We start from the raw sequence: 27,500 nt of genomic DNA, 5'->3' as shown, positions 1-27,500 counted from the left end.
GCGGTGGATCAAGTGGAGGATCCTTCGGTGGTGGATTAGGTGGAGGATCCTTAGGCGGTGGATCAAGTGGAGGATCCTTCGGTGGGGGATCAGGTGGAGGATCCTTAGGCGGTGGATCAAGTGGAGGATCCTTCGGTGGTGGATCAAGTGGAGGATCCTTCGGTGGTGGATTAGGTGGAGGATCCTTAGGCGGTGGATCAAGTGGAGGATCCTTCGGTGGTGGATTAGGTGGAGGATCCTTAGGCGGTGGATCAAGTGGAGGATCCTTCGGTGGTGGATTAGGTGGAGGATCCTTAGGCGGTGGATCAAGTGGAGGATCCTTCGGTGGGGGATCAGGTGGAGGATCTTTCGGCGGTGGATCAGGTGGAGGATCCTTCGGTGGTGGATTAGGTGGAGGATCCTTAGGCGGTGGATCAAGTGGAGGATCCTTCGGTGGTGGATCAGGTGGAGGATCCTTAGGCGGTGGATCAGGTGGAGGATCCTTCGGTGGTGGATCAGGTGGAGGATCCTTAGGCGGTGGATCAAGTGGAGGATCCTTCGGTGGTGGATCAGGTGGAGGATCCTTAGGCGGTGGATCAAGTGGAGGATCCTTCGGTGGTGGATCAAGTGGAGGATCCTTCGGTGGTGGATCAGGTGGAGGATCTTTCGGCGGTGGATCAAGTGGAGGATCCTTCGGCGGTGGCAGCGGTGGCGTTAGTGTCCTCTCTGGCAGCTTCCATCCACCTTCCATATCTTCCAATGGTGGATCATTTGGGAGTCCATCTGGTGGATCCTTAGGAACCGATTCACTTGGAGGATCGCTCGGAAGTGGATCAACCAGCGGCTCCTTCGGTGGAACTGGAAGTGGATCAGGCGGTGCTGGAATTTCTAGCAGTTACCTTCCTCCTGCAGGGAAATGAAAGTCTTTGAATGTTGATCTAACTTTTATGTTTAACTTCCTCATTTGTGTTAAAATATTTATTACAATAAACATATCACACATCATCTTGATAAAGGCATCATCCACATTAACAGACTTTTTGAAACCACTCAAGGACACGTTTCACACTTTACGAAATATTTTAAGGTATGATATTCAACTATATGCAAAATTTTGTAGAATCTTTGAATAAAGTGGAAACAGTACTTAACTATTCTGCAAATATGATGGTTTATACACATTCTATTTCGTTTCGTAAAGCTGTGAAAATTTACAAATGTATTTCTCAGATTCAGTCAATTTTTTTTTTTTTTTTTTTTTTTTTTTTTTTTTTTTTTTTTTTACTTCCTCATTTCTGTTAAAATATTTATTATAAAAAACATATCACGCATCAACAGACTATTTGTTAATAAAATATCTATCTTGATAAAGGCATCTTCCACATTAACAGACTATTTGAAACCACTCAAGGACACGTTTCACACTTTATGAAATATTTTAGGGCGTCTTCTTCTTTTCCCCAAGCATGGGACGTCAGGAAATTGGGAGAGTGACGTCACAGATTGCTCATTGGCCAGTGGGTATGCTGCTGCCAAGCGCAAAAGGTGCGGTGAAACTGCCGTACACCTCAGTCTGTGCACAACATTGTGGGAATCACATCCAGAACGTGTATATACTCGATCGACTTCTCTTTCTCCCTCGGCAATATGAATAAATATGACCACATAACATCCCCTCTGCCTCGATTTTTAAAGACAGTCAACATAATATTCACAGATAATCTAAAACTATAATTCCTTTGAGTTATATAAGTTATATACGACATATAAAACTTTTTGTTTTTTTGTCATGAAATTAATCTTTATATACACAAGGCTGAAATCAATGCAGTGTTTATGACTAGAAATGGTACAGATCTACAAGTTTTCTTTTTGTTTAAGCTTCTGAATTTTACTGATGGCTGTCGCCTGTTCATTGAAGTATTTTCTCTATTAATTAATTGTGATTCCCACAATGGAAAGGCTGGGAGGAGGGGGAAAGTCCCTCCCACCCAGCAAGTGAGGCGGACTGTGGGCCCTGCTTGGAGGGCGACTGCTGGAGCGCAGGCTGGGAACGGGAACTACTCGTCTCGCCTGCACTCTGGTGGCCGGCAGCCCAGACTGAAGCTTGTGGGGGAAAGCCCTCGGGAACCCCACAGGTGGATGATGGGGCATGCAGCCCGCCACCCCCTTTTATATGGGGCAGCGTCGGTGGGGGTGGCAGAGGTGGCATCCACCCGGAGCGACTGCCAGAGGCTGAACCTTAGGTGGGAAGTCAGGGTGGGGGCTTGGAACATCCGTTCTTTGCGTCAGGATGATCGGTTGCCTCTACTGTCGAGGGAACTTCGGAGGCTGAGAGTTGAGGTGGCTGCTCTCTCGGAGATGAGAAGGCCTGGCAGCGGCATGACCTGTGTAGGTGGCTACACCTATTACTGGTCGGGCCGAAGTGACGGCCACTATCTCCAGGGAGTAGCCATTGCCATCTCCAGCAGACTCCAGCCCTCGGTAGTAGAGGTTACTCCTGTTGATGAGCGTATAATGGTATCTTTTGACTTCATGTCTCTTATTGCTGTGTACGCTCCTACCGATGTTTGTAAACTTGAAGTGAAAGAGATGTTCTACGCCAAACTTACATCTGTGGTAGACAGATGTCCCGGGCGAGACATTCGCATTGTTCTGGGTGACTTCAATGCGGTATCTGGCTGTGATCGAGCTGGCTATGAGATGTCTGTCGGTCCCCATGGTTCAGGAGCTGATGCCGGTAGCGAGAATAGCCTCCTTTTCCGGGACTTTGCTAGGTCCCAGAAATTGAGAATTTTTGGCTCCTGGTACCAGCGCCCAGACCCACATCGCTGGACATGGTACAGTGATGCAGGTAATGCAGCCAAGGAGATCGACCACATACTCGTAAGCACTCATTGGAGGATCCTTCAGAATTGCAGGGTGTACAGGAGTGCTGAGTTCTGTGGTACTGACCATAGATTGGTTGTGGCTACCCTCCGGGTCCACTTCAAAACTCCCCAGCGGTCAAATGATCATCCTAGGGTGTTTCATTTGGACAGACTGAGGGAGGGGGAGTGTGCCCGCGGGTTTGCTGAGGCAATTTCTGATCGTTTCACAATGCTTGACAGTCTGACAGCCCCTGTTCTTCTGTGGGATACCTTCAAGCATGAAACTCTTGATGCAGCTCAAGATACGATTGGTGTACTCCCGAGAGCAGTACAGAATTCCATCTCGTAGGAGACACTGGAAGCCGCAGATGTATGTCGTGCGGCTCGTCTGACAGGGGATTGGGAATTGCGCTGTTCTCATGTGCGCAGAACTCGGTCCCTGTTAAGAAGGGACAAGGAACAGTCTATTAGGAGTCTTGCGGAGGAGGTAGAAGGCCATTTCTTAGTAAATGACCTTCGTCCGGCATACCAAGCCATGAGAGAGTTGAACTCCAAGCTCTCTTCACAGGTGACAGCAGTTCGCTCAATAAGTGGCCAGATCGTTTCAGATCCTGTTGCGGTGCGGGAATGTTGGGCTGAATATTTTGAGCAGTTGTACCAGGTTGACCCACCGTTTGTTAACTTGGATGCAGGTAGTGCCGAGATTCCGTTGCCGGACCCACCCATCACTGAGGATCCTCCCTCCCCAACTGAAGTTAGGGGGTCGATCTCCAAGCTGAAGAGTGGCAAAGTAGCAGGTATCTGATGCATACCAGCTGAACTGTTAAAGGCTGGTGGTGAACCTATGGTGTGGGGTTTACATGCTGTCCTGGCTGACATCTGGCGGTCCGGTACCGTTCCTTCCGACCTGTTGAGGGGTGTGGTCATCCCTCTCTAGAAGAAGGGAGACCGATGGGACTGCAGCAATCACCGAGGCATCACACTGCTCAGTATACCAGGCAAGGTTCTCGCCCACAACCTTCTGAGACGTATCAGAGACCATCTACTGAGGCACCAGAGGCTGGAACAATCCGGATTCACTCCTGGTAGGGCCACAATAGACCATATCCTCGCGCTCTTAGTCATTGTAGAGCACCGCCCTGAGTTCGGGCGTGGGCTGCTTCCAGCCTACATCTACCTCAAGAAGGCGTTCGATACGGTGCATCGGGAGTCACTTTGGGAGATCCTGAGGCTGAGAGGAATTCCAACAAGGATTATTGGACATAGCAAGCCTGTATACTGGTACTGAAAGTGCTGTAAAGTGTGGTGGGGGCCTGTCGAGCTTCTTTCCTGTTAGTTCAGGAGTGAGGCAAGGCTGTGTCCTTGCACCAACTCTTTTCAACACTTGCATGGACTGGATACTGGGCAGAGCTACTGTTCAAAGTCATTGTGGAGCAACACTGGGCAATATCAAGGTTACAGACCTTGACTTTGCTGATGACGTTGCCATTCTATCTGAGTATTTGGAAACCCAAGTGGCAGCTCTGGATGCATTTAGCAAAGAAGCGAAACCCCTTGGGTCTAGAGGTCTCCTGGACCAAGACCAAGGTCCAGGAATTTGGGGACTTGTTAGGAGAACCTGTTCAGTCGGTACGTGCTTGCGGCGAGGATATTGAAGTCACAGAGAGCTTTACATACCTTGGTAGTGTAGTTCATAACTCTGGGCCGTTAGACCATGAAGTCAGCAGACGGATTGGCCTGGCAGCAGGGGTCATGAACTCTCTCAACAAGAGTATTTGAAGATGTCGGTACCTGTGCAGAAGGACCAAGCTAAGGGTTTTCAAGGCCCTGATAATACCAGTTTTGCTATATGGTAGCGAAACTTGGACATTGTCCTGTGCCTTGGAGGTTCGTCTTGAAACCTTTTATAATAGGTCCTTGCGCCGGATCATGGGGTACTATTGGCGGGACCATGTGTCCAACCAACGGTTGCACCGTTAGAATGGCACAGGACCTGTTATCTGCACAATCCGTGATCGCCAACTCAGGCTATATGGCCACCTGGCTCGCTTTCCTCAGGATGATCCTGCCAATCAGGTCGTCTCTGTTCGAGACAACCCTGGGTGGAGGAGGCCTGTGGGACGACCTAGTAAGTCGTGGCTTGGGCAGATCGACCAAACCTGCCGTGAAGAACTGGAGATGCCTGCCTGGCGTCTAGCCATGAGGGATCCTCGTAGGTGGAACCGAAGGGTAGATGCGGCTATGCGCCCTCGTCGGCGTCAGCCCCCTTGATGATGATGGATTAAAGATAAGTAATTCTAACCGGCATCTGAAATGCTAGACCTAACGCTCAGTGAAGGGCCCGTGGGACGAAACGCTGTCACGCATGCGCAGAAGGAGGTCGAGCCTGTTCTCGACCAGGTGATAGATTCCGCCTCTACAAACGATGACGTCATGAACTCCAAACGTCTAGCATCAATTTATATATGTATATATGTATGTGTGCGTTTGTGTGTGTATCATCATTCTTGTTACCATTACCATCATTATTATTAATGATGACTTTATTTGTATCATCATAGTCATCTTTAAAAATGTATTATCAATACTATAATTATTTTCACTATAATCATAATTGCAGTACTCAGAGTATGCCAAGTTTTCGTTAATTTCCATATATCAACGACTCTAAAACTCGCTTGATTATTAAATAATTTATTCTAATAATATGAATTACATTCATTCAGTTGAACATATTTCTCTCCTGCAGAAGCAATTATTTCCCGGAGGGCGGCAGGTAACTGCCAGATATCCCGCCGCCTGACCCTCCGAAAGACCCGCCGCCTCCGCCGCCAAACGATCCTCCTCCAAACGATCCTCCTCCAAACGATCCTCCTCCAAACGATCCACCACTGAATCCTCCTCCTCCGCCTCCGCCAGTGCCTCCAAAGTTATTGCTTGGCCCACTGTAAGTGTTGCTCACTCCCCCGCCGAAGGATCCTCCTCCAAAGGATCCTCCTCCGCCGCCGAAACCACCGCCCCTTCCGCCAGAAGATCCGCCACCGAAGCGACCGCCGCCTCCACCGAAGGATCCTCCGCCGAAGGATCCTCTGCCACCGCTTCCTCCTCCTCCAAAGTTATTCCTTGGTCCGCTGTAACTTGTACTTACTCCTCCAGAGGACCCACCACCGAAGGATCCGCCACCACCTCCGAAAGATCCTCCTCCGAAGGATCCACCTCCCCTAAAGGACCCACCGCCACCTCCTCCTCCACCGAAGTTATTGCTTGGTCCTCCATAACTGGTACTTATTCCTCCTCCACCGCCGCCTCCAGAACCTCCTCCGAACGAACCTCCTCCGAATGAACCACCTCCAAAGGATCCTCCCCCGAAGGATCCGCCTCCAGAGGATCCTCCTCCTCCTCCTCCTCCTCCTCCTCCTCCGAAGCTATTGGTGGGTCCTGCGTAGGAGCGGCTGACGCCACCAGAGGATCCTCCGCCACAGCCTCCGCCGAGGCAGCTGCTGCAGGCCGACCCGACGACCAAGCCCAACGCCACCAACACACTCAGTCTCTGAAAACAACAAGACGTTCCTTGAATGACGTGGTCATGAAATGATGATCAGGCATTAAACTTTTAGCAAGAATTGAAATCAACATTCACGCCGCCGAAGAGCTCTTACCATCATGAATAGGAGATGATACTGAGGCAGCGTAAAGGAGGCGACCTTATATACACCGTGATTTTTGTCTTAAGGTCAAACACCGCCTTAGATGACACTGGTCATTTCGTTCTGCAACTGAATCACATCGTGTGTATGCGAATATTCACAAGTACGTACACACGATGACATTCATACATATACATACATATATATATAAAAGGCCTTTTTTGTAGCATCCCGAAAACCCAAATTCTTTGATAAATGTTGGATTTTGTATCATGGTCGTTACAACACTATTATCATCAAATTTTACACTGACATTCAAAGTTTGGAAAAAAAAAATTTCTTTAGAAAACCAGTAAAAGACTTGATGTGCAGGTATGATATTTAACTCTATGCACTATTTCGTTTCGCAAAGCTGTGAAAACTTACAAATGTATTTCTCAGATTCAGCCAAAACATTTTTCTTCTTCTTCTTCTTCTTCTTTATTTTTTTTTCTTTCTTTCTTTTTTAACTTCCTCATTTGTGCTAAAATATTTATTACAATAAACATATCACACATCAACAGACTATTTGTTAACAAAATGTCTATCTTGATAAAGGCATCTTCCACATTAACAGACTATTTGAAACCACTCAAGGACACGTTTCACACTTGACGAAATATTTTAGGGCGTCATCTTTTCCCCAAGCATGGGACGTCAGGAAATTGGGAGAGTGACGTCACAGATTGCTGATTGGTATGCTGCTGCCAGGCGCAAAAGGTGCGGGGAAACTGCCCTACACCTCAGTCTGTGCACAACATTGTGGGAATCACACCCAGAACATGTATATAATCGATCGATTTCTATCTTTCTCCCTCGGCAATGTGAATAAATATGACCACATAACACCCCCTCTCTCTTCCTCCTCTCTCTCTCTCTCTCTCTCTCTCTCTCTCTCTCTCTCTCTCTCTCTCTCTCTCTCTCTCTCTCTCTCTCTCTCTCTCTCTCTCTCTCTCTTTAGTGTTCCTAAACAAAAACAAGTACAAGCGCGATCAGAATGTTTGACCAGGCAACGCCGTCAGCGTTACCAATGACTAGATCGCAAAATGTCATACAAATAGAGCATATAAACGCTCAGTTTCTCCTCGGGCATTTTGAAGAAATTAAAATGCTTGTTGAGGAGAGAAACATAGACATATTATGCATAATTGAAACATGGCTCCACCAGGAAATGGTCAGTAATTTCATAAATATTCCAAATTTTAAAGTTTACAGATGTGATGCAGGGCGAGGAGGAGGAGTGTGTATATATGTACGGGATACCCTGAAGTCAAACAGGATATCTACTACAGCAGTTAACAATAATGCCGTAGAAGATGTCTGGGTTACCGTACAAAGCAACATGCTTCCTTCCTTCATTATTGGCACTGTCTATAGGCACCCTCATGCTACCTCGGAATCTTTTGAATACATTGAAAAGGTTTTTAGAGAAATCTTAAAAAAGAAACCGCTTTTCATCTTAGGTGACCTAAATGACGATTTAACAAAATCTAATGCTAAATTAGCGAAGGTAATTAAGAAAAATAAATTAGAACAAATAATAGATAAACCTACTCGAATTACAGAAAACACCTCTTCTCTATTAGATTTAATAATAACTAACAGACCAGATCTCATTCTCCATTCCGATGTCACCCCGTGCCACGTTGCTGATCATGAACTTATCACGATGACGATAAATATAAAGAAAACAAAGAGACCACCAGTAATAAAAACTTTTCGCGATTTCAAACACTATGACCCTCAGTCTTTCCTCGAACTTATCCTATCTGAAGAAATGAATCTATTAAATATTCCATCGACAGATAATGTAAACAAACAAGTAACTATTCTCACGGAAGTTATTAATATCAGCATCGATGCGCTGGCTCCCTACGTAACACGAATCGTTAGACGTCCCCCTGCTCCATGGATAAATGACGACATCAAGAGAGCCATTTGCGATAGAAATGAAGCCCACCAAGCTCTTAAATTTAACAGACATGAAGCTGCCTTTCAATTAGATTATAAAGTAAAAAAAAGAAAAATGTCAAAACGTTGATTCAATCTGCTAAAAGAAATTATTTCAGAAATAAATTTACCGAGTATAAGAACAACTCTGATAAAACATGGAAAACTGTTAAAATACTAGTGCCTCAAAACAAACTCACTAGTGATTGTGCAGGGCCTACACAAAACACAGAACATTTTAATCACTTCTTTTCAAAAATTGGAAAACTAACTTATGAACAAACAACTGCTTCTACATTACAACGAAACACAGATAGGGCAATGTTTACAACTAATTTTTTCAGACCACAACCAGTGGACGTAGAAACAATAATCTTAGTCATAAAACACCTTCGCGAAACAAATGCTGTAGGAGCAGACGGTATTGCTTTGCGCTTTATCAGAGATAGTCTACCCGCAATTGCACATTATTTGACGGTCATTATTAACACCTCTCTGGTCACTGGTGTCTTTCCGTCGCTTTGGAAACATGGTATAGTAACACCAATTTTCAAGTCGGGGGATATAGACGATGTGAATAATTATCGCCCTATCACTATACTCCCTATATTATCTAAAGTTCTTGAAAAAATTGTTGCAAATCAATTAACGAGTTTCCTGGAGGCCAATAACTTATTATCTAAAACGCAACATGATTTCAGAAATAAGTTATCTACTGAAACAGCTTTACTACAAATTACTGATGAGATCTATAATAACATAGACAATAATCAAGTAAATTTGCTCACATTATGCGACCTTTCTAAGGCTTTTGATAGTGTTAACCATGAAATTCTCCTCAACAAATTAGTAATTCATAAAATTGATACCTTTTGGTTTAAAAGTTATTTAGATGCAAGGACCCAATCGGTAAGAATCAAAGATTGTATGTCATCAAAACAAGAAGTACCTTTTGGTGTTCCACAAGGATCCATTTTAGGTCCGATCCTATTCACAATTTTCATAAATGATTTATCAACAATAGCTCATAACTGCCTTCTGGTACAGTACGCCGATGATTCACAGTTTCTTCATAGTGACTCTGTAAACAACTTGAATACATTAATAAGAAACACTCAACATACCCTTACACAAGCAAAATTATATTTTGACACTAATGGCCTTAAACTAAATCCACATAAAACTCAATGTATATTTATAGGTAGCCGGCAGAATATAGCTAAAATTCCCAATGACACGACCATAGAATTTGAAGGCTGCTCTATCAAGCCGAACACTTCAGTGAATAATCTGGGAGTACACTTAGACAAATACATGACATTTGAACAACACGTTGACAAGATACACAGGAAAGTAATGGGCACCCTAGTATATCTTAATCACATAAAAAATCAAATCACTACTGAAACTAGAATCATGGTTGTGCAAACTCTAGTTCTAAGCATTATTAACTACTGTTCAAATATTTGGGGTTCGACTAACAAAACCCAAATGCAAAAAGTACAAAAATTACAAAACTTTGCTGCAAGAGTTGCATTAGGTAATATCAGTAAACTTGATCACATTAGCCCACATATCCAAAAATTAAATTGGTTAAAAGTCCAACCTAAATGCAGTTATGATACATGTGTATTCATCTACAAGCTCATTCATGGGAATTATCCGCAATGGTTAATGCCCTTGCAAACTGTAGGGACCACATCGGGTGTCGTGACACGCCAAGTAAACTCTCTTTATGTTAAGAGATCGAGGACTGATACAGGGGCACGACAAATGGAAATACGTGGACCCAAGCTATGGAACATGTTACCAGATAATATAAGAGTCATTAATAGCTTTTGTAATTTCGAAACGAAATTAAAAGAACACCTATTAAATAATCAACTGTAGATATGAATGTATTTATGTAAAGAATAACCATTGTAATTAATGGAATAAAATGTTTTGACTTTGACTTTGACTTTGACTCTCTCTCTCTCTCTCTCTCTCTCTCTCTCTCTCTCTCTCTCTCTCTCTCTCTCTATCTCTCTCTCTCTCTCTCTCTTTCTCTCTTTCTCTCTCTCTCTCTCTCTTTCCCCTTTCTCTTTTCAATCATAATTTTTTCTCTACATATCTATTCTCCACATATTTTCACTTTCCTCTGTCTTTTTTTCTCCTTGATTAATTCATTAGTTGCTTGTTACAGTGAACGTAGAGCAACAACAATACAGTTATAGAAATATATCAAGCAATTACATGCAAGGTATTTCGACTCTTGATATAAAAGAAATTTGGTTTAATTGCACTTCACAGTTCACATGACAAATCCTCGATTTTTAAGATAGTCAACATAATATTCACAGATAATCTAAAACTATAATTTCTTTGAGTTTTAATTCATATAAGATATATACGACATATAGAACTTTTTGTTTTCATGAAATGAAGCTTTATATACACAAGGCTGAAATCAACGCAGTGTTTATGACTAGAAATGGTACAGATCTACAAGTTTTCATTTTGTTTAACTGGCATCTGAAATGTTAGACCTAACACTCAGTGAAGGGCCCCTGGGACGAAACGCTGTCACGCATGCGCAGGAGGCCGAGCCTGTTCTCGACCAGGTGATAGGCTCCGCCTCTACAAACGATGACGTCATGAACTCCAAACGTCTAGCATCAATTTATATATATATATATATATGTGTGTGTGTGTGTGTGTGTGTGTGTGTGTGTGTGTGTGTGTGTGTGTGTGTGTGTGTGTGTGTGTGTGTATCATCAATCTTGTCACCATTACCATTATCATTAATAATATTGACTTTATTTGTATCATCATGATCATCTTTTAAAATGTATTATCAATACTATAATTGTTTTCACTATGATCATAATTGCAGTACTCAGAGTATGCCAAGTTTTCATTAATTTCCATATATCAACGACTAAAACTCGTTTGATTATTAAATAATTTATTCTAATAACATGAATTACATTCATTCAGTTGAACATATTTCTCTCCTGCAGAAGCAGTTATTTCCCGGAGGGCGGCAGGTAACTGCCAGATATCCCGCCGCCTGAACCTCCGAAAGACCCGCCGCCTCCGCCGCCAAACGATCCTCCTCCAAACGATCCTCCTCCAAAGGATCCACCACTGAATCCTCCTCCACCGCCTCCGCCAGAGCCTCCAAAGTTATTGCTTGGCCCACTGTAAGTGTTGCTCACTCCCCCGCCGAAGGATCCTCCTCCAAAGGATCCTCCTCCGCCGCCGAAACCACCGCCCCTTCCGCCAGAAGATCCGCCACCGAAGCGACCGCCGCCTCCACCGAAGGACCCTCCGCCGAAGGATCCTCTGCCACCGCTTCCTCCTCCTCCAAAGTTATTCCTCGGTCCGCTGTAACTTGTACTTACTCCTCCAGAGGACCCACCACCGAAGGATCCGCCACCACCTCCAAAAGATCCTCCTCCGAAGGATCCACCTCCCCCAAAGGACCCACCGCCACCTCCTCCTCCACCGAAGTTATTGCTTGGTCCTCCATAACTGGTACTTATTCCTCCTCCACCGCTGCCTCCAGAACCTCCTCCGAACGAACCACCTCCAAAGGATCCTCCCCCGAAGGATCCGCCTCCAGAGGATCCTCCCCCGAAGGATCCGCTTCCAAACGATCCTCCCCCGAACGATCCTCCTCCTCCTCCTCCTCCTCCGAAGCTATTGGTGGGTCCTGCGTAGGAGCGGCTGACGCCACCAGAGGATCCTCCGCCACAGCCTCCGCCGAGGCAGCTGCTGCAGGCCGACCCGACGAGCAAACCCAACGCCACCAACACACTCAGTCTCTGAAAACAACAAGACGTTCCTTGAATGACGTGGTCATGAAATGATGATCAGGCATTAAACTTTTAGCAAGAATTGAAATCAACATTCACGCCGCCGAAGAGCTCTTACCATCATGATTAGGAGATGATACTGAGGCAGCGTAAAGGAGGCGACCTTATATACACCGTGATTTTTGTCTTAAGGTCAAGCACCGCCTTAGATGACACTGGTCATTTCGTTCTGCAACTGAGTCGTATCGTGTGTATGTGAATATTCACAAGCACGTACACACGAAGACATTCATATATATATATATATATATATATATATATATATATATATATATATATATATATATATATATATATATATATATATATATATATATATAAGGCCTTTTTTTGTAGCATCCCCGAAAACCCAAACACTTTGTTAAATGTTTGATATTGTATCATGGTCGCTACAAAACACGATTATCATCGAAGTTTGCATTGATATACAAAGTTTAAAAAAAAAAAATCCTTTGTTTCACAAAAGGAGTCAACAGAAAACTAGTAAAGTACTTCATATGCAGGTATGATATTGAACTACAAGCCAAATTTAGTAGAAGCTTCGAATAAAGTGAAAAAGTATTTGACTGCCCTGAAAATATGAAGGTTTATATATACTCTTCTTCGCTTCGCAAAACTGAGAAAAAAATACAAATGTATTTCTCAGATTCAGTCAAAACATTTTTTTTTTTTTTTTTTTTTTGTCATTACATTCAGTGTTCTTCATATTAAAAGTGGAAGTAGCATCAGGATTTGCATCTTATGTTCACAGTGAGTGAGCTCTGTTTCCGAATTAGATAAATAGATAATACCAATGATTGAAGGTATTGTTTGTCCTACTGATTCAGTTATATTAACAGATCAAGATACATAGTCTATTGTGTGATGTTTTTGAGCCTGTCAAGGTTGTGTCACAGAGGTACAAAACTAAGCCCTTCATCCCACCGAAGTCAATACCATGTCATATCATTCGTACTCGTTCAACATTCTTACCATGTCGTTCCAGCGACGGTCATGATTGACTTTTAATTTTACCCATATTGAGTGGACATGTATTTGATGTGCTGCTAAGAAGACAAACATTTTATGCACCTTTAGAATAGAATGTTGTAACAAGAAACTTACAATAAAATTCGTAATTAATGAAAATATAAATTCTTATCTGAGCCTGCGTGAAATATATGTGGAAAATATTGCGCTTTGATTGGCTGGCAGGAGTGTATCAAGGTAGAGGCAAACACTTTGATATAAACTGAAAATATGTTTCACCAAGTTCCATTAATGTGCGCGTAGAGGGCACACGTGGATCAGTGTTTCAAACTAGGGTTTCAGGGATTCTAAAAAAGATATGTGTGTGTGTGTGTGTGTGCTATAAAAAAAGCACATATACATATACATATATGTATACAAAATATATATATATATATATATATATATATATATGTATGTATGTATGTATGTATATATATATATATATGCATACACATATATGTGTATATACATATATATACATATATATACGAAACGTTTCAAACTCTTCGCGAGTTTCTCTTTAGTCGAATGATAAACCAAAATGGATCTTGTGGCTGTTTTCCTTTTTTGTTGTTGTTGTTGTTGTTCCTGTGTTTATGCTCGTGTTCACACACACACACACACATATATATGTGTGTGTGTCTTATTTATTTATGTATGTTTGTATGTATACATAGATATATGCATGCCTATATGTAACCAGAGTAATAAATAAGCAAGCTTTATCATTATTAACATTATTCTTATTGGACTTATTTTTATTATGATCATTCTTATTATCACTATTATCGTTATCAAGATCGCAATCATTTTAGGAATCTTGGCACTATCAAAATCATCATTACTATTATTACTTTTGTAAGGTTCTCGTTTGCTTTCATGAAATAGCTTGATCGTTTCACGTATACAAAGAATAAATGAATAGATAATAAAAACCTTTACATGGTAAAGTATTTTCTGAAATTATTTATTCTCACGTCAGTTACATTTAAAAAGTGTACACATTTCTCTCCTGCAGTAGTTATTTCCCGGAGGGCGGCAGGTAACTGCCAGATACCCCGCCGCCTGAACCTCCGAAAGACCCGCCGCCTCCGCCGCCAAAGGATCCTCCTCCAAACGATCCTCCACCAAAGGATCCTCCTCCAAAGGATCCTCCACTGCCTCCGCCAGAGCCTCCAAAGTTATTGCTTGGCCCACTGTAAGTGTTGCTCACTCCCCCGCCGAAGGATCCTTTTCCAAAGGATCCTCCTCCGCCGCCGAAACCACCGCCCCTTCCGCCAGAGGAGCCGCCACCGAAGCGACCGCCGCCACCTCCGAAAGATCCTCCACCGAAGGACCCTCCGCCGAAGGATCCTCTGCCACCGCTTCCTCCTCCTCCAAAGTTATTCCTTGGTCCGCTGTAACTTGTACTTACTCCTCCAGAGGACCCACCACCGAACGATCCGCCACCACCTCCGAAAGATCCTCCTCCGAAGGATCCACCTCCCCCAAAGGACCCACCGCCACCTCCTCCTCCACCGAAGTTATTGCTTGGTCCTCCATAACTGGTACTTATTCCTCTTCCACCGCCGCCTCCAGAACCTCCTCCAAACGAACCACCTCCAAACGATCCTCCCCCGAAGGATCCGCCTCCAAACGATCCTCCCCGAAGGATCCTCCTCCTCCTCCTCCTCCGAAGCTATTGGTGGGTCCTGCGTAGGAGCGGCTGACGCCACCAGAGGATCCTCCGCCACAGCCTCCGCCGAGGCAGCTGCTGCAGGCCGACCCGACGACCAAGCCCAACGCCACCAACACACTCAGTCTCTGAAAACAACAAGACGTTCCTTGAATGACGTGGTCATGAAATGATGATCAGGCATCGAACTTTTAGCAAGAATTGAAATCAACATTCACGCCGCCGAACAGCTCTTACCATCATGAATAGGAGATGATACTGAGGCAGCGTAAAGGAGGCGACCTTATATACACCGTGATTTTTGTCTTAAGGTCAAGCACTGCCTTAGATGACACTGGTCATTTCGTTCTGCAACTGTGTCGTATCGTGTGTATCCGAATATACACAAGCACGTATACACGCAGACATTCATTCATATATATATATATATATATATATATATATATATATATATATATATATATATATATATATATATATATATATATATATATATATATATATATATATATATATATATATATATACATATATATATATAATATATATATAATATATATATATATATATATATATATATATATATATATATATATATATATATTAGGCCCTTTTTGTAGCATCCCCGAAAACACAAACACTTTGTTAAATGTTTGATATTGTATCATGGTCGCTACAAAACACGATTTTCATCGAAATTTGCATTGACATAAAAGTTTTGAAAAAAAAAAAATCCTTTGTTTCACAAAATAAGTCAACAGCAAACTAGCAAAGTACTTCATATGCAGGTATGATATTCAACTACAAGCAAAATTTAGTAAAAGCTTCGAATAAAGTGAAAAAATGTACTTGACTGCCCTGCAAATATGAAGGTTTATATACTCTTTTTCGCTACGCCAAACTGTGAAAAATTATAAATGTATTTCTCAGACTCAGTCAAAGCATTTTTTTTTCATTACATTCAGTGTTCTTCATATAGAAAGTGGAAGTAGTATCAGGATTTGCATCTTATGTTCACAGTGAGTGAGCTCTGTTTCCGAATTAAATAAATAGATAATACGATTGATTGAAGGTATGTAACAAAGTGTATCAAACTGTTTGGGGTTTCGGGGATGCTGCAAAAAAAATAATAATGAATAAATAAAAGAAATAGATATATATGTACTACAAAAAGGCATAACTCTCTATATATACGTATATATATAACATATATGTTTACATATATATGTATATACACACATATTTGTATATATATATATATATATATATATATATATATATATATATATATATATATTATATATATATATATATGTGTGTGTGTGTGTGTGTGTGTGTGTGTGTGTGTGTGTGTGTGTGTGTGTGTGTGTGTGTTTACAATACGTTTCTCTTCAGACGAATAATAAGCCGAAATGGATCTTGTGGCTGTTTTCATTTTCTTTTTCTTTTCTTTTTTTCTCTCTCCCTCTCTTTTTCTTTTGTGTGTGTGTGTGTGTGTGTGTGTGCATGTTACTATGTTATGCTTGTATTCATATATGTCAGGGGAGGGAAACCAGCGATCGCGATCGACTGGTCCATCACAAGCCTGCACAATACTGTACCTCAATAATTCGTCCTTCAGAAGTGGTCATGCAAATAGCTGCAATAGCATATCCAAGTTCTCATGATACTTGGATTATCATATTTATCTTTTTCTGGAAATAAGTTATACTTATATTTATAATGATGTAAAGTCTGAACAACATACAAATATTTATGTTTGAACCTTAGGCTGGTAGATCGCATCAGGGTAACTTTAGAAAAAGTAGATCATATCTCACGAAAGGTTGGCCACTCCTGATATATATATATATATATATATATATATATATATATATATATATATATATATATATATGTCTTATGTATGTTTGTATGTATACATACATATATGCAAATATGTTATCAGAGTAATAGATAAAAATACATTGTCATAATTATCATTAGTCTTATTGCTCTTATTGTTATAATGATAATTTTTATCATTATTATTATTATCATCAACATCGCAATTATCATATGACTATTGTTACTATCAAAATCACTATCATTACTATTATCAGATTCTCGTTGATTTCCATAAAATGGCTTGATCGTTTCATCCATACAAAAATGAATGAATAGGAAATAAAATCTTTACATGGTAAAGTATTTTCTAAAATTATTTATTCTTACGTCAATTACATTTAAAAAGTGTACACATTTCTCTCCTGCCGAAGCAGTTATTTCCCGGAGGGCGGCAGGTAACTGCCAGATACCCCGCCGCCTGAACCTCCGAAAGACCCGCCGCCTCCGCCGCCAAAGGATCCTCCTCCAAACGATCCTCCTCCAAACGATCCTCCTCCAAACGATCCTCCTCCAAACGATCCTCCTCCAAACGATCCTCCTCCAAACGATCCTCCTCCTCCAAACGATCCACTGAATCCTCCTCCACCGCCTCCGCCAGAGCCTCCAAAGTTATTGCTTGGGCCACTGTAAGTGTTGCTCACTCCCCCGCCGAAGGATCCTCCTCCAAAGGATCCTCCTCCGCCGCCGAAACCACCGCCCCTTCCGCCAGAAGATCCGCCACCGAAGCGACCGCCGCCTCCACCGAAGGACCCTCCGCCGAAGGATCCTCTGCCACCGCTTCCTCCTCCTCCAAAGTTATTCCTTGGTCCGCTGTAACTTGTACTTACTCCTCCAGAGGACCCACCACCGAAGGATCCGCCACCACCTCCGAAAGATCCTCCTCCGAAGGATCCACCTCCCCCAAAGGACCCACCGCCACCTCCTCCACCGAAGTTATTGCTTGGTCCTCCATAACTGGTACTTATTCCTCCTCCACCGCCGCCTCCAGAACCTCCTCCAAACGAACCTCCTCCGAATGAACCACCTCCAAAAGATCCTCCCCCGAAGGATCCGCCTCCAAACGATCCTCCCCCGAAGGATCCGCTTCCAAACGATCCTCCCCCGAAGGATCCTCCTCCTCCTCCTCCGAAGCTATTGGTGGGTCCTGCGTAGGAGCGGCTGACGCCACCAGAGGATCCTCCGCCACAGCCTCCGCCGAGGCAGCTGCTGCAGGCCGACCCGACGACCAAGCCCAACGCCACCAACACACTCAGTCTCTGAAAACAACAAGACGTTCCTTGAATGACGTGGTCATGAAATGATGATCAGGCATCGAACTTTTAGCAAGAATTGAAATCAACATTCACGCCGCCGAACAGCTCTTACCATCATGAATAGGAGATGATACTGAGGCAGCGTAAAGGAGGCGACCTTATATACACCGTGATTTTTGTCTTAAGGTCAAGCACCGCCTTAGATGACACTGGTCATTTCGTTCTGCAACTGAGTCGTATCGTGTGTATGCGAATCTACACAAGCACGTACACACGCAGACATTCATATAAATATATATATATATATATATATATATATATATATATATATATATATATATATATATATATATATATATATATATATATATATATATATATATATATATATATATATATATATATATATATATATATATATATATATATATATAAAAGGCCCTTTTTTGTAGCATCCCCGAAAACCCAAACATTTTGTTAAATGTTTGATATTGTATCATGGTCGCTACAAAACACGATTATCATCGAAGTTTGCATTGACACAAAGTTTTGAAAAAAAAAAAAATCCTTTGTTTCACAAAAGGAGTCAACAGAAAACTAGTAAAGTACTTCATATGCAGGTATGATATTCAACTACAAGCAAAATTTAGTAAAAGCTTCGAATAAAGTGAAAAAGTATTTGACTGCCCTGCAAATATGAAGGTTTATATATACTCTTTTCGCTTCGCAAAACTGTGAAAAATTATAAATGTATTTCTCAGATTCAGTCAAAGCATTTTTTTGTCATTACACAACGTGTTCTTCATATAAAAAGTGGAAGTAGCATCAGGATTTGCATCTTATGTTCACAGTGAGGGAGCTCTGTTTCCGAATTAGATAAATAGATAATACGATTGATTGAAGGTATGTAACAAAGTGTATCAAACTGTTTGGGGTTTCGGGGATGCTGCAAAAAATAATAATGAATAAATAAAAGAAATGAATATATATGTACTACAAAAAGGCATAACTCTCTATATATACGTATATATAAAACATGTATGTTTACATATATATGTATATATATATATATATACACACATATTTGTATATAAATATAAATATAAATAAATAAATAAATATATATATATATATATACATATATATATTATATATATATATATATATATATATATATATATATATATATATGTATATATATGTGTGCGTGTGTGTGTGTGTGTGTGTGTGTGTGTGTGTGTGTGTGTGTGTGTGTTTACGATACGTTTCTCTTCAGACGAATAATAAGCCGAAATGGATCTTGTGGCTGTTTTCATTTTCTTTTTCTTTTCTTTTTTTCTCTCTCCCTCTCCTTTTCTTTTGTGTGTGTGTGTGCGCATGTTACTATGTTATGCTTGTGTTCATATGTGTCAGGGGTGGGAAACCAGCGATCGCGATCGACTGGTCCATCACAAGCCTGCACAATACTGTACCTCAATAATTCGTCCTTCAGAAGTGGTCATGCAAATAGCTGCAATAGCATATCCAAGTTCTCATGATACTTGGATTATCATATTTATCTTTTTCTGGAAATAAGTTATACTTATATTTATAATGATATAAAGTCTGAACAACATACAAATATTTATGTTTGAACCTTAGGCTGGTAGATCGCATCAGGGTAACTTTAGAAAAAGTAGATCATATCTCACGAAAGGTTGGCCACTCCTGATATATATATCTATATCTATATCTATATCTATATATATATATATGTATGTCTTATGTATGTTTGTATGTATACATACATATATGCAAATATGTAATCAGAGTAATAGATAAACATACATTGTCATAATTATCATTAGTCTTATTGCTCTTATTGTTATGATTATAATTTTTATTATTATTATTATTATCATCAACATCGCAATTATCATATGACTCTTGTTACTATCAAAATGACTATCATTACTATTATCAGATTCTCGTTGATTTCCATAAAATGGCTTGATCGTTTCATCAATACAAAAATGAATGAATAGGAAATAAAATCTTTACATGGTAAAGTATTTTCTAAAATTATTTATTCTTACGTCAGTTACATTTAAAAATTGTACACATTTCTCTCCTGCAGAAGCAGTTATTTCCCGGAGGGCGGCAGGTAACTACCAGATACCCCACCGCCTGAACCTCCGAAAGACCCGCCGCCTCCGCCGCCAAAGGATCCTCCTCCAAACGATCCTCCTCCAAACGATCCTCCTCCAAACGATCCTCCTCCAAACGATCCTCCTCCTCCAAACGATCCACTGAATCCTCCTCCACCGCCTCCGCCAGAGCCTCCAAAGTTATTGCTTGGCCCACTGTAAGTGTTGCTCACTCCCCCGCCGAAGGATCCTCCTCCAAAGGATCCTCCTCCGCCGCTGAAACCACCGCCCCTTCCGCCAGAAGATCCACCACCGAAGCGACCGCCGCCTCCACCGAAGGACCCTCCGCCGAAGGACCCTCCGCCGAAGGATCCTCTGCCACCGCTTCCTCCTCCCCCAAAGTTATTCCTCGGTCCGCTGTAACTTGTACTTACTCCTCCAGAGGACCCACCACCGAAGGATCCGCCACCACCTCCGAAAGATCCTCCTCCGAAGGATCCACCTCCCCCAAAGGACCCACCGCCACCTCCTCCTCCACCGAAGTTATTGCTTGGTCCTCTATAACTGGTACCTATTCCTCCTCCACCGCCGCCTCCAGAACCTCCTCCGAACGAACCACCTCCAAAGGATCCTCCCCCGAAGGATCCGCCTCCAAACGATCCTCCCCCAAAGGATCCGCCTCCAAACGATCCTCCTCCGAAGGATCCTCCTCCTCCTCCTCCTCCGAAGCTATTGGTGGGTCCTGCGTAGGAGCGGCTGACGCCACCAGAGGATCCTCCGCCACAGCCTCCGCCGAGGCAGCTGCTGCAGGCCGACCCGACGACCAAGCCCAACGCCACCAACACACTCAGTCTCTGAAAACAACAAGACGTTCCTTGAATGACGTGGTCATGAAATGATGATCAGGCATCGAACTTTTAGCAAGAATTGAAATCAACATTCGCGCCGCCGAACAGCTCTTACCATCATGAATAGGAGATGATACTGAGGCAGCGTAAAGGAGGCGACCTTATATACACCGTGATTTTTGTCTTAAGGTCAAGCACCGCCTTAGATGACACTGGTCATTTCGTTCTGCAACTGAGTCGTATCGTGTGTATGCGAATATTCACAAGCACGTACACACGAAGACTTTCATACATATACATACATATATATATATATATATATATATATATATATATATATATATATATATAATGCATTTATATATATATATATATATATATATATATATATATATATATATATATATATATATATATAATATATATATATATATATATATATATATATATATATATATATGTATATAGATATATGCATTTATATATATGCATTTATATATATATATATATATATATATATATATATATATATATATATATATATATTAGGCCCCTTTTGTAGCATCCCCGAAAACCCAAGCACTTTGTTAAATGTTTGATACTGTATCATGGTCGCTACAAAACACGATTTTCATCGAAATTTGCATTGACATAAAAGTTTTGAAAAAAAAAAATCCTTTGTTTCACAAAATAAATCAACAGCAAACTAGTAAAGTACTTCATATGCAGATATGATATTAAACTACAAGCAAAATTTAGTAAAAGCTTCGAATAAAGTGAATAAATGTACTTGACTGCCCTGCAAATATGAAGGTTTATATACTCTTTATCGCTACGCCAAACTGTGAAAAATTATAAATGTATTTCTCAGACTCAGTCAAAGCATTTGTTTGTCATTACATTCAGTGTTCTTCGTATAGAAAGTGGAAGTAGCATCAGGATTTGCATCTTATGTTCACAGTGAGTGAGCTCTGTTTCCGAATTAGATAAATAGATAATACGATTGATTGAAGGTATGTACTACAAAAAGGCATAACTCTATATATACGTATATATAAAACATATATGTTTACATATATATGTATATACACATATTTGTATATAAGTATAAATATGAATATATATATATATATATATATATATATATATATATATATATATATATATATATATATATATATATATATATTATATATATATATATATATATATATATATATATATATATATATATACATATATGTGTGTGTGTGTATATATATATATATATGTATGTATGTATGTATATATATATGTATATATATATATATATATATATATATATATATATATATATATATATATTTTTACGATACGTTTCTCTTCAGACGAATAATAAGCCGAAATGGATCTTGTGGCTGTTTTCATTTTCTTTTTCTTTTCTTTTTTTCTCTCTCCCTCTCTTTTTCTTGTGTGTGTGTGTGTGTGTGTGTGTGTGCATGTTACTATGTTATGCTTGTGTTCATATGTGTCATGGGAGGGAAACCAGCGATCGCGATCGACTGGTCCATCACAAGCCTGCACAATACTGTACCTCAATAATTCGTCCTTCAGAAGTGGTCATGCAAATAGCTGCAATAGCATATCCAAGTTCTCATGATACTTGGATTATCATATTTATCTCTTTCTGGAAATAAGTTATACTTATATTTATAATGATGTAAAGTCTGAACAACATACAAATATTTATGTTTGAACCTTAGGCTGGTAGATCGCATCAGGGTAACTTTAGAAAAAGTAGATCATATCTCACAAAAGGTTGGCCACTCCTGATATATATATATATATATATATATATATATATATATATATATATATATATATATATATATATATATATATGTATATATATATATATATGTCTTATGTATGTTTGTATGTATACATACATATATGCAAATATGTTATCAGAGTAATAGATAAACATACATTGTCATAATTATCATTAGTCTTATTGCTCTTATTGTTATAATGATAATTTTTATCATTATTATTATTATCATCAACATCGCAATTATCATATGACTGTTGTTACTATCAAAATGACTATCATTACTATTATCAGATTCTCGTTGATTTCCATAAAATGGCTTGATCGTTTCATCAATACAAAAATGAATGAATAGGAAATAAAATCTTTACATGGTAAAGTATTTTCTAAAATTATTTATTCTTACGTCAATTACATTTAAAAATTGTACACATTTCTCTCCTGCAGAAGCAGTTATTTCCCGGAGGGCGGCAGGTAACTACCAGATACCCCACCGCCTGAACCTCCGAAAGACCCGCCGCCTCCGCCGCCAAAGGATCCTCCTCCAAAGGATCCTCCTCCAAACGATCCTCCTCCAAAGGATCCACCACTGAATCCTCCTCCACCGCCTCCGCCAGAGCCTCCAAAGTTATTGCTTGGGCCACTGTAAGTGTTGCTCACTCCCCCGCCGAAGGATCCTCCTCCAAAGGATCCTCCTCCGCCGCCGAAACCACCGCCCCTTCCGCCAGAAGATCCGCCACCGAAGCGACCGCCGCCTCCACCGAAGGACCCTCCACCGAAGGACCCTCCGCCGAAGGATCCTCTGCCACCGCTTCCTCCTCCTCCAAAGTTATTCCTCGGTCCACTGTAACTTGTACTTACTCCTCCAGAGGACCCACCACCGAAGGATCCGCCACCACCTCCGAAAGATCCTCCTCCGAAGGATCCACCTCCCCCAAAGGACCCACCGCCACCTCCTCCTCCACCGAAGTTATTGCTTGGTCCTCCATAACTGATACTTATTCCTCCTCCACCGCCACCTCCAGAACCTCCTCCGAACGAACCACCTCCAAAGGATCCTCCCCCGAAGGATCCGCCTCCAGAGGATCCTCCCCCGAAGGATCCGCCTCCAAAGGAACCTCCCCCGAAGGATCCGCCTCCAGAGGATCCTCCCCCGAAGGATCCGCCTCCAAACGATCCTCCCCCGAACGATCCTCCTCCTCCTCCTCCTCCGAAGCTATTGGTGGGTCCTGCGTAGGAGCGGCTGACGCCACCAGAGGAACCTCCGCCACAGCCTCCGCCGAGGCAGCTGCTGCAGGCCGACCCGACGACCAAGCCCAACGCCACCAACACACTCAGTCTCTGAAAACAACAAGACGTTCCTTGAATGACGTGATCATGAAATGATGTTCAGGCATCGAACTTTTAGCAAGAATTGAAATCAACATTCCCGCCGCCGAACAGCTCTTACCATCATGATTAGGAGATGATACTGAGGCAGCGTAAAGGAGGCGACCTTATATACACCGTGATTTTTGTCTTAAGGTCGAGCACCGCCTTAGATGACACTGGTCATTTCGTTCTGCAACTGAGTCGAATCGTGTGTATGCGAATCTACACAAGCACGTACACACGCAGACATTCATATAAATAAATAAATAAATAAATAAATATATATATATATATATATATACATATATATATGTATATATATATATATATATATATATATATATATATATATATATATATATATAAAAGGCCCTTTTTTGTAGCATCCCCGAAAACCCAAACATTTTGTTAAATGTTTGATATTGTATCATGGTCGCTACAAAACACGATTATCATCGAAGTTTGCATTGACACAAAGTTTTGAAAAAAAAAAAAAAAATCCTTTGTTTCACAAAAGGAGTCAACAGAAAACTAGTAAAGTACTTCATATGCAGGTATGATATTCAACTACAAGCAAAATTTAGTAAAAGCTTCGAATAAAGTGAAAAAGTATTTGACTGCCCTGCAAATATGAAGGTTTATATATACTCTTTTCGCTTCGCAAAACTGTGAAAAATTATAAATGTATTTCTCAGATTCAGTCAAAGCATTTTTTTGTCATTACACAACGTGTTCTTCATATAAAAAGTGGAAGTAGCATCAGGATTTGCATCTTATGTTCACAGTGAGGGAGCTCTGTTTCCGAATTAGATAAATAGATAATACGATTGATTGAAGGTATGTACCAAAGTGTATCAAACTGTTTGGGTTTTCGGGGATGCTGCAAAAAATAATAATGAATAAATAAAAGAAATGAATATATATGTACTACAAAAAGGCATAACTCTCTATATATACGTATATATAAAACATGTATGTTTACATATATATGTATATATATATACACACATATTTGTATATAAATATAAATATAAATAAATAAATAAATATATATATATATATATACATATATATTATATATATATATATATATGTATATATATGTGTGCGTGTGTGTGTGTGTGTGTGTGTGTGTGTGTGTGTGTGTGTGTGTGTGTGTGTGTGTGTGTGTGTGTTTACGATACGTTTCTCTTCAGACGAATAATAAGCCGAAATGGATCTTGTGGCTGTTTTCATTTTCTTTTTCTTTTCTTTTTTTCTCTCTCCCTCTCCTTTTCTTTTGTGTGTGTGTGTGCGCATGTTACTATGTTATGCTTGTGTTCATATATGTCAGGGGTGGGAAACCAGCGATCGCGATCGACTGGTCCATCACAAGCCTGCACAATACTGTACCTCAATAATTCGTCCTTCAGAAGTTGTCATGCAAATAGCTGCAATAGCATATCCAAGTTCTCATGATACTTGGATTATCATATTTATCTCTTTCTGGAAATAAGTTATACTTATATTTATAATGATATAAAGTCTGAACAACATACAAATATTTATGTTTGAACCTTAGGCTGGTAGATCGCATCAGGGTAACTTTAGAAAAAGTAGATCATATCTCACAAAAGGTTGGCCACTCCTGATATATATATATATATATATATATATATATATATATATATATATATATATATATATATATATATATATATATATGTCTTATGTATGTTTGTATGTATACATACATATATGCAAATATGTTATCAGAGTAATAGATAAACATACATTGTCATAATTATCATTAGTCTTATTGCTCTTATTGTTATAATGATAATTTTTATTATTATTATTATCATCAACATCGCAATTATCATATGACTGTTGTTACTATCAAAATGACTATCATTACTATTATCAGATTCTCGTTGATTTCCATAAAATGGCTTGATCGTTTCATCCATACAAAAATGAATGAATAGGAAATAAAATCTTTACATGGTAAAGTATTTTCTAAAATTATTTATTCTTACTTCAATTACATTTTAAAAGTGTACACATTTCTCTCCTGCAGAAGCAGTTATTTCCCGGAGGGCGGCAGGTAACTGCCAGATACCCCGCCGCCTGAACCTCCGAAAGACCCGCCGCCTCCGCCGCCAAACGATCCTCCTCCAAACGATCCTCCTCCAAACGATCCTCCTCCAAAGGATCCTCCTCCTCCAAACGATCCACTGAATCCTCCTCCACCGCCTCCGCCAGAGCCTCCAAAGTTATTGCTTGGCCCACTGTAAGTGTTGCTCACTCCCCCGCCGAAGGATCCTCCTCCAAAGGATCCTCCTCCGCCGCCGAAACCACCGCCCCTTCCGCCAGAAGATCCGCCACCGAAGCGACCGCCGCCTCCACCGAAGGACCCTCCACCGAAGGACCCTCCGCCGAAGGATCCTCTGCCACCGCTTCCTCCTCCTCCAAAGTTATTCCTCGGTCCGCTGTAACTTGTACTTACTCCTCCAGAGGGCCCACCACCGAAGGATCCGCCACCACCTCCGAAAGATCCTCCTCCGAAGGATCCACCTCCCCCAAAGGACCCACCGCCACCTCCTCCTCCACCGAAGTTATTGCTTGGTCCTCCATAACTGGTACTTATTCCTCCTCCACCGCCGCCTCCAGAACCTCCTCCGAACGAACCACCTCCAAAGGATCCTCCCCCGAAGGATCCGCCTCCAAACGATCCTCCCCCGAAGGATCCGCCTCCAAACGATCCTCCTCCGAAGGATCCTCCTCCTCCTCCTCCGAAGCTATTGGTGGGTCCTGCGTAGGAGCGGCTGACGCCACCAGAGGATCCTCCGCCACAGCCTCCGCCGAGGCAGCTGCTGCAGGCCGACCCGACGACCAAGCCCAACGCCACCAACACACTCAGTCTCTGAAAACAACAAGACGTTCCTTGAATGACGTGGTCATGAAATGATGATCAGGCATTAAAATTTTAGCAAGAATTGAAATCAATTAGATTGTGTAACTAATGAACAAATTATTCAAAACCGCATTGTATATCAAATTTTAGTTTGTCAAGAGATGTTACCATAGTGACTATGAGAGGCGATACTGTGACAGTGCCAGAGAGAAGACCTTATATACAACTTCTCTTTCGTGTCAAGGTCACGTGACATGGGCTTGAGATGACCACAGAGA

General features: G+C 41.0%; 8 protein-coding genes across 11 annotated transcripts in view; 5 read left to right on the top strand and 3 right to left on the bottom strand.

Annotated features, from left to right (window-relative positions):
- LOC138867169 (loricrin-like) overlaps window positions 1-1,120 on the top strand; it is a 2,372-nt gene extending 1,252 nt beyond the window's left edge. For 2 of the 4 annotated variants that reach the window (XM_070141764.1, XM_070141762.1), the window contains one exon: window positions 1-1,120. This exon is cut by the window's left edge. In XM_070141764.1, coding sequence (XP_069997865.1) covers window positions 1-899 — 899 coding nt within the window. In that variant the 3' untranslated portion in view covers window positions 900-1,120. The other 2 variants (XM_070141766.1, XM_070141765.1) reach the window with 2 other exon arrangements.
- A 107-nt stretch (window positions 1,121-1,227) lies between these two features.
- Window positions 1,228-7,053, top strand: LOC138867170 (craniofacial development protein 2-like). The gene is made up of 3 exons (XM_070141767.1): window positions 1,228-5,324; window positions 5,599-6,027; window positions 6,869-7,053. Exon 1 carries the CDS (start codon window positions 1,816-1,818, stop codon window positions 3,196-3,198), a length of 1,383 nt encoding a protein of 460 aa, XP_069997868.1. The 5' UTR covers window positions 1,228-1,815; the 3' UTR covers window positions 3,199-5,324; window positions 5,599-6,027; window positions 6,869-7,053.
- On the bottom strand, window positions 2,890-12,339 carry LOC138867171 (loricrin-like; the record flags this gene model as incomplete). Its single annotated transcript, XM_070141769.1, has 2 exons — window positions 2,890-5,522; window positions 11,413-12,339. A coding segment is annotated over one exon (846 nt), but the record flags the coding sequence as incomplete, so codon positions are not given.
- LOC113812612 (loricrin-like) lies at window positions 5,605-6,514 on the bottom strand. The gene is made up of 2 exons (XM_070141486.1): window positions 6,509-6,514; window positions 5,605-6,399 (listed from the first exon to the last, which is right to left on the bottom strand). Exons 1-2 carry the CDS (start codon window positions 6,512-6,514, stop codon window positions 5,605-5,607), a joined length of 801 nt encoding a protein of 266 aa, XP_069997587.1.
- Window positions 12,340-12,850: 511 nt separating the features above from the next.
- On the top strand, window positions 12,851-16,871 carry LOC138867058 (sericin-2-like). Its single transcript, XM_070141485.1, has 5 exons — window positions 12,851-12,895; window positions 13,185-13,243; window positions 14,437-15,051; window positions 15,997-16,050; window positions 16,802-16,871. The coding sequence occupies exons 1-5, from the start codon at window positions 12,851-12,853 to the stop codon at window positions 16,869-16,871; spliced, it is 843 nt and encodes a 280-aa protein (XP_069997586.1).
- Window positions 16,872-17,292: 421 nt separating this feature from the next.
- Window positions 17,293-18,289, bottom strand: LOC138867057 (loricrin-like). The gene is made up of 2 exons (XM_070141484.1): window positions 18,284-18,289; window positions 17,293-18,174 (listed from the first exon to the last, which is right to left on the bottom strand). The coding sequence occupies exons 1-2, from the start codon at window positions 18,287-18,289 to the stop codon at window positions 17,293-17,295; spliced, it is 888 nt and encodes a 295-aa protein (XP_069997585.1).
- A 496-nt stretch (window positions 18,290-18,785) lies between these two features.
- Window positions 18,786-24,341, top strand: LOC138867056 (pneumococcal serine-rich repeat protein-like). The gene is made up of 5 exons (XM_070141482.1): window positions 18,786-18,791; window positions 18,933-19,021; window positions 20,353-21,184; window positions 22,017-22,105; window positions 23,468-24,341. The coding sequence occupies exons 1-5, from the start codon at window positions 18,786-18,788 to the stop codon at window positions 24,339-24,341; spliced, it is 1,890 nt and encodes a 629-aa protein (XP_069997583.1).
- A 533-nt stretch (window positions 24,342-24,874) lies between these two features.
- On the top strand, window positions 24,875-27,276 carry LOC138867055 (sericin-2-like). Its single transcript, XM_070141481.1, has 3 exons — window positions 24,875-24,880; window positions 25,022-25,110; window positions 26,451-27,276. The coding sequence occupies exons 1-3, from the start codon at window positions 24,875-24,877 to the stop codon at window positions 27,274-27,276; spliced, it is 921 nt and encodes a 306-aa protein (XP_069997582.1).
- Window positions 27,277-27,500: the final 224 nt, after the last annotated feature.

This window comes from Penaeus vannamei, chromosome 28 (genome assembly GCF_042767895.1).
Source record: "Penaeus vannamei isolate JL-2024 chromosome 28, ASM4276789v1, whole genome shotgun sequence".
Taxonomy (NCBI): Eukaryota; Metazoa; Arthropoda; class Malacostraca; order Decapoda; family Penaeidae; genus Penaeus; species Penaeus vannamei.
This window is presented reverse-complemented; position numbering and strand designations above follow the sequence as displayed.